Source organism: Oncorhynchus gorbuscha, linkage group LG14 (assembly GCF_021184085.1).
Source record: "Oncorhynchus gorbuscha isolate QuinsamMale2020 ecotype Even-year linkage group LG14, OgorEven_v1.0, whole genome shotgun sequence".
NCBI lineage: Eukaryota > Metazoa > Chordata > Actinopteri > Salmoniformes > Salmonidae > Oncorhynchus > Oncorhynchus gorbuscha.
This window is the reverse complement of record NC_060186.1, coordinates 7169512-7177011: the sequence shown is the minus strand read 5'-3', so window position 1 is coordinate 7177011 and position 7500 is coordinate 7169512. Positions and strand designations below refer to the sequence as shown.

At 46.3% G+C, this 7500-nt stretch overlaps 2 protein-coding genes across 2 annotated transcripts in view; both read left to right on the top strand.

The window, feature by feature from the left end:
- Positions 1 to 3500, top strand: part of LOC123994355 (voltage-dependent L-type calcium channel subunit alpha-1C-like) — a 39722-nt gene extending 36222 nt beyond the window's left edge. Inside the window, exon 2 of the mRNA XM_046296862.1 lies at positions 3253 to 3500. Within this exon, the coding sequence (XP_046152818.1) occupies positions 3253 to 3373 (121 nt within the window). The 3' untranslated portion in view covers positions 3374 to 3500. The remainder of the gene's footprint in view (positions 1 to 3252) is intronic.
- Positions 3501 to 5909: 2409 nt separating this feature from the next.
- The window catches only part of LOC123995861 (spermidine/spermine N(1)-acetyltransferase-like protein 1), an 18931-nt gene continuing 17340 nt past the window's right edge, over positions 5910 to 7500 (top strand). The window contains exon 1 of the mRNA XM_046299541.1: positions 5910 to 5919. Within this exon, the coding sequence (XP_046155497.1) occupies positions 5910 to 5919 (10 nt within the window). The remainder of the gene's footprint in view (positions 5920 to 7500) is intronic.

Below are 7500 nucleotides of genomic sequence, written 5' to 3'. Positions count from 1 at the left end.
ACAAACTGACACTACGTCCTCTTGGCCAGGCCAGACAAACTGACACTACGTCCTCCTGACCAGGCCAGACAAACTGACACTACGTCCTCCTGACCAGGCCAGACAAACTGACACTACGTCCTCTTGGCCAGGCCAGACAAACTGACACTACGTCCTCCTGACCAGGCCAGACAAACTGACACTACGTCCTCTTGGCCAGGCCAGACAAACTGACACTACGTCCTCCTGACCAGGCCAGACAAACTGACACTACGTCCTCCTGGCCTGGCCAAGACAGACAAACTGACACTGACGTCCTCCTGGCCTGGCCAGGCCAGACAAACTGAAACTACGTCCTTCTGGCCAGGACAGACATAGGTAATGCACTACTTCCGACTACAGCCCCGCCCATATGGGCTCTATGTAGGGAATAGGGTGCCGTGTGGGACATTGTAGTTCTGACCTGGCCGGGACAGCTTAGGGAGGGAGGAAAAGAGGGGTGGAGGGGGGAAGGTAGAGAGGGAGGAGAGGGGAGGAGGGGTAGAGAGGGAGAGAGGATGACAGGCAGGGAGGTAGGACAGTAGTGGAGGAGGAGGAGGGGAGATGGACGTAGAGGGAGGGAGGGAGGACAGTAGTGGAGCAGGAGGTGGGGAGGGACGTAGAGGGAGGGAGGGAGGACAGGGGAGGAGGAGGAGGGGAGATGGACGTAGAGGGAGGGAGGACAGTAGTGGAGGAGGAGGTGGGGAGGGACATAGAGGGAGGAGGGGGAGTACAGGGGAGGAGGGGGAGAGTAGGTAGAGAGAGAGAGAGAGAGAGAGAGAGAGAGAGAGAGAGAGAGAGAGAGAGAGAGAGAGAGAGAGAGAGAGAGAGAGAGAGAGAGAGGATGACAGTCAGGGAGGTAGGACAGGGAGGAGGAAGAGGGGAAATGGACGTAGAGGGAGGTAGGACAGTAGTGGAGGAGGAGGAGGAGGGGAGAGGGACGTAGAGGGAGGGAGGGAGGACAGGGGAGGAAGGGGAGAGTAGGTAGAGAGAGAGAGGATGACAGGCAGGGAGGTAGGACAGTAGTGGAGGAGGAGGTGAGGAGGGACGTAGAGAGAGGGAGGGAGAACAGTAGTGGAGAAGGAGGTGGGGAGGGACGTAGAGGGAGGGAGGGAGTACAGGGAGGAGGGGTGATGGTGGTGGGTAATTGTGGTGATGGAAGCCAGGTTTCTCTCCTCTTTCAGCTCTGCACAGACACTCACATCCTCCCTTCTCCCTTTTTCAAGTGGAAAAGCAGAGATAAAGATGGAAAGAGAGAGAGATTGAGAGAGAGAGAGATATCAAAACTAGAGGTTCCTTCTCAAGCACCGTCCCAAATAAAATACTAATCTGTTTCTCTTGGTTCCCTCTTGGTTCTCCCTCCCCTCTGTTTTCTGTCGTCCACGCGACTGGCCCATATAACAACCTCCATATTAGGACAAGCCCAGAGAGACACAGTGGGACACACACACACACCTCGAACACACACTCCTTTAAGAGGTCAGAAGGTCGTGTTTACGTGTCACTGATGTTAAAACGTGACTGACAGGTCTTTATGTATTTTAGTTATTGTCACTCAATGTTCTCCGTCTGTTCTCTTGTCTTCCAAAAGTAGGGCACTATATAGGGAGTAGTAGGGCACTATATAGGGAATAGTATGGCACTATATAGGGAATAGTATGGTACTATATAGGGAATAGTATGGTACTATATAGGGAATAGTATGGTACTATATAGGGAATAGTATGGTACTATATAGGGAATAGTATGGTACTATATAGGGAATAGTAGGGTACTATATAGGGAATAGTATGGTACTATATAGGGAATAGTAGGGCACTATATAGGGAATAGTATGGTACTATGTAGGGAATAGTATGGTACTATATAGGGAATAGTAGGGTACTATGTAGGGAATAGTATGGTACTATATAGGGAATAGTAGGGTACTATATAGGAATAGTATGGTACTATATAGGGAATAGTAGGGTACTATATAGGGAATAGTATGGTACTATATAGGGAATAGTAGGGTACTATATAGGGAATAGTAGGGTACTATATAGGGAATAGTAGGGTACTATATAGGGAATAGTATGGTACTATATAGGGAATAGTAGGGTACTATATAGGGAATAGTAGGGTACTATATAGGGAATAGTATGGTACTATATAGGGAATAGTATGGTACTATATAGGGTAATAGTAGGGTACTATATAGGGAATAGTATGGTACTATATAGGGAATAGTAGGGTACTATATAGGGAATAGTAGGAATAGTAGGGTACTATGTAGGGAATAGTATGGTACTATATAGGGAATAGTATGGTACTATATAGGGAATAGTATGGTACTATATAGGGAATAGTAGGGTACTATATAGGGAATAGTAGGGTACTATATAGGGAATAGTAGGGTACTATATAGGGAATAGTAGGGTACTATATAGGGAATAGTAGGGTACTATATAGGGAATAGTAGGGTACTATGTAGGGAATAGTAGGGTACTATATAGGGAATAGTATGGTACTATATAGGGAATAGTATGGTACTATATAGGGAATAGTAGGGTACTATATAGGGAATAGTACGGTACTATATAGGGAATAGTATGGCACTATGTAGGGAATAGTAGGGTACTATATAGGGAATAGTATGGCACTATATAGGGAATAGTAGGGTACTATATAGGGAATAGTATGGTACTATATAGGGAATAGTAGGGTACTATATAGGGAATAGTATGGCACTATATAGGGAATAGTAGGGTACTATGTAGGGAATAGTATGGTACTATATAGGGAATAGTAGGGTACTATATAGGGAATAGTATGGTACTATATAGGGAATAGTAGGGTACTATATAGGGAATAGTAGGGTACTATATAGGGAATAGTAGGGTACTATATAGGGAATAGTAGGGTACTATGTAGGGAATAGTAGGGTACTATATAGGGAATAGTAGGGTACTATATAGGGAATAGTAGGGTACTATGTAGGGAATAGTAGGGTACTATATAGGGAATAGTAGGGTACTATATAGGGAATAGTAGGGTACTATGTAGGGAATAGTAGGGTACTATATAGGGAATAGTAGGGTACTATATAGGGAATAGTAGGGTACTATGTAGGGAATAGTAGGGTACTATATAGGGAATAGTAGGGTACTATGTAGGGAATAGGGTGCCATTTGGGATGCATTCTTTCTCTGTCATCTGATCTCCAGCTTCCTTCCTTAACTCCAGCTCTTCCAGACCGTTTGAAATTATCATTTTGATGACTATATTTGCGAACTGCGTGGCCTTAGCTGTCTACATCCCCTTCCCAGAGGACGACTCCAACGCCACCAACTCAAACCTGGTAAGTCACACCTGACCTGACACAGGTTCTTATGTCATGTTGCTATGGTTATTACGCTCTGTTTGACTGTAGGTGCCAGGTGGCTGTGTGTGTGTGTGTGTATGTGTGTGTGTGTGTGGGGGTTGGGGGCTCCCGAGTGGCGCAGGGGTCTAAGGCACTGCATCTCAGATAGAGGCGTGCTAGAGGCGTCACTGTAGTCAATGGTTCGAATCCAGGCTGCATCACATCTGGCCGTGATTGGGAGTCTCATAGGGTGGCGCACAATTGGCCCAGGTTTGGCCGGGTAGGCCGTCATTGTAAATAAGAATTTGTTCTTATCTGACTTGCCTAATTACATTTTATAATGTGTGGTGACCTGGTCCTCCTGTGTGTTACTGTGTGTGGTTGAGATGGTAACTGCTGGCTGTGCGGTGACCTGGTCCTCCTGTGGGTTACTGTGTGTGGTGACCTGGTCCTCCTGTGTGTTACTGTGTGTGGTTGAGATGGTAACCGCTGGCTGTGTGGTGACCTGGTCCTCCTGTGTGTTACTGTATGTGGTTGAGATGGTAACCGCTGGCTGTGTGGTGACCTGGTCCTCCTGTGTGTTACTGTGTGTGGTTGAGATGGTAACCGCTGGCTGTGTGGTGACCTGGTCCTCCTGTGTGTTACTATATGTGGTTGAGATGGTAACCGCTGGCTGTGTAGTGACCTGGTCCTCCTGTGTGTTACTGTGTGTGGTTGAGATGGTAACTGCTGGCTGTGCGGTGACCTGGTCCTCCTGTGTGTTACTGTGTGTGGTGACCTGGTCCTCCTGTGTGTTACTGTGTGTGGTTGAGATGGTAACTGCTGGCTGTGTGGTGACCTGGTCCTCCTGTGTGTTACTGTGTGTGGTTGAGATGGTAACCGCTGGCTGTGTGGTGACCTGGTCCTCCTGTGTGTTACTGTGTGTGGTTGAGATGGTAACCGCTGGCTGTGTGGTGACCTGGTCCTCCTGTGTGTTACTGTGTGTGGTTGAGATGGTAACTGCTGGCTGTGTGGTGACCTGGTCCTCCTGCTGACTGTGTGGTGACCTGGTCCTCCTGCTGGCTATGTGGTGACCTGGTCCTCCTGCTGGCTGTGTGGTGACCTGGTCCTCCTGCTGGCTGTGTGGTGACCTGGTCCTCCTGTGTGTTACTGTGTGTGGTTGAGATGGTAACTGCTGGCTGTGTGGCGACCTGGTCCTCCTGCTGGCTGTGTGGTGACCTGGTCCTCCTGTGTGTTACTGTGTGTGGTTGAGATGGTAACTGCTGGCTGTGTGGTGACCTGGTCCTCCTGTGTGTTACTGTGTGTGGTTGAGACGGTAACTGCTGGCTGTGTGGTGACCTGGTCCTCCTGTGTGTTACTGTGTGTGGTGACCTGGTCCTCCTGTGTGTTACTGTGTGTGGTTGAGACGGTAACTGCTGGCTGTGTGGTGACCTGGTCCTCCTGTGTGTTACTGTGTGTGGTGACCTGGTCCTCCTGTGTGTTACTGTGTGTGGTTGAGACGGTAACTGCTGGCTGTGTGGTGACCTGGTCCTCCTGTGTGTTACTGTGTGTGGTGACCTGGTCCTCCTGTGTGTTACTGTGTGTGGTTGAGACGGTAACTGCTGGCTGTGTGGTGACCTTGTCCTCCTGTGTGTTACTGTGTGTGGTGACCTGGTCCTCCTGTGTGTTACTGTGTGTGGTTGAGACGGTAACTGCTGGCTGTGTGGTGACCTGGTCCTCCTGTGTGTTACTGTGTGTGGTGACCTGGTCCTCCTGTGTGTTACTGTGTGTGGTTGAGACGGTAACTGCTGGCTGTGTGGTGACCTGGTCCTCCTGTGTGTTACTGTGTGTGGTGACCTGGTCCTCCTGTGTGTTACTGTGTGTGGTGACCTGGTCCTCCTGTGTGTTACTGTGTGTGGTTGAGACGGTAACTGCTGGCCGTGTGGTGACCTGGTCCTCCTGTGTGTTACTGTGTGTGGTGACCTGGTCCTCCTGTGTGTTACTGTGTGTGGTTGAGACGGTATCTGCTGGCTGTGTGGTGACCTGGTCCTCCTGTGTGTTACTGTGTGTGGTGACCTGGTCCTCCTGTGTGTTACTGTGTGGTGACCTGGTCCTCCTGTGTGTTACTGTGTGTGGTTGAGACGGTAACTGCTGGCCGTGTGGTGACCTGGTCCTCCTGTGTGTTACTGTGTGTGGTGACCTGGTCCTCCTGTGTGTTACTGTGTGTGGTGACCTGGTCCTCCTGTGTGTTACTGTGTGTGGTTGAGACGGTAACTGCTGGCTGTGTGGTGACCTGGTCCTCCTGTGTGTTACTGTGTGTGGTGACCTGGTCCTCCTGTGTGTTACTGTGTGTGGTTGAGACGGTAACTGCTGGCTGTGTGGCGTTAATATGGATCGCCACCGGTGCAGTGACATTGAATGCCTTGTTTTGATGGATGCTGTGTGTTGGAGACAGACAGGTCATGTTTTATTGGACCATGGGATATTAATACCCATGGTGATTCAGACAGGTTGTATTTAAAACATGACACACATCCATACTATTGTTCTTCATCAGTTACCAATGAAAATGGTTCATGGTAAGACGGGCCTGTCAGTATCATCCATAAGGACCAGTTGGATCACCAGGATAATGGTTAATGTAGAACTACTAAGCAGGAGAATGGTTAATGTAGAACTACTAGTCAGGAGAATGGTTAATGTAGAACTACTAGCCAGGAGAATGGTTAATGTAGAACTACTAGAATGGTTAATGTAGAACTACTAAGCAGGATAATGGTTAATGTAGAACTACTAGTCAGGAGAATGGTTAATGTAGAACTACTAGCCAGGAGAATGGTTAATGTAGAACTACTAGAATGGTTAATGTAGAACTATTAACCAGGAGAATGGTTAATGTAGAACTACTAGTCAGGAGAATGGTTAATGTAGAACTACTAGCCAGGAGAATGGTTAATGTAGAACTACTAGAATGGTTAATGTAGAACTACTAACCAGGAGAATGGTTAATGTAGAACTACTAGTCAGGAGAATGGTTAATCTAGAACTACTAGCCTGGAGAATGGTTAATGTAGAACTACTAGCCAGGAGAATGGTTAATGTAGAACTACTAGCCAGGAGAATGGTTAATGTAGAACTACTAGAATGGTTAATGTAGAACTATTAACCAGGAGAATGGTTAATGTAGAACTACTAGTCAGGAGAATGGTTAATGTAGAACTACTAGCCAGGAGAATGGTTAATGTAGAACTACTAGAATGGTTAATGTAGAACTACTAACCAGGAGAATGGTTAATGTAGAACTACTAGTCAGGAGAATGGTTAATCTAGAACTACTAGCCTGGAGAATGGTTAATGTAGAACTACTAGCCAGGAGAATGGTTAATGTAGAACTACTAGCCAGGAGAATTGTTAATGTAGAACTACTAGGCAGGAGAATGGTTAATGTAGAACTACTAGTCAGGAGAATGGTTAATGTAGAACTACTAGAATGGTTAATATATAACTACTAGAATGGTTAATGTAGAACTACTAGTCAGGAGAATGGTTAATGTAGAACTACTAGTCAGGAGAATGGTTAATGTAGAACTACTAGTCAGGAGAATGGTTAATGTAGAACTACTAGCCAGGAGAATGGTTAATGTAGAACTACTAGTCAGGAGAATGGTTAATGTAGAACTACTAGCCAGGAGAATGGTTAATGTAGAACTACTAGTCAGGAGAATGGTTAATGTAGAACTACTAGAATGGTTAATGTAGAACTACTAACCAGGAGAATGGTTAATGTAGAACTACTAGTCAGGAGAATGGTTAATGTAGAACTACTAGAATGGTTAATGTAGAACTACTAACCAGGAGAATGGTTAATGTAGACCTACTAACCAGGAGAATGGTTAATGTAGAACTACTAGCCAGGAGAATGGTTAATGTAGAACTACTAGTCAGGAGAATGGTTAATATAGAACTACTAGAATGGTTAATGTAGAACTACTAACCAGGAGAATGGTTAATGTAGAACTACTAGTCAGGAGAATGGTTAATGTAGAACTACTAGAATGGTTAATGTAGAACTACTAACCAGGAGAATGGTTAATGTAGACCTACTAACCAGGATAATGGTTAATGTAGAACTACTAACCAGGAGAATGGTTAATGTAGAA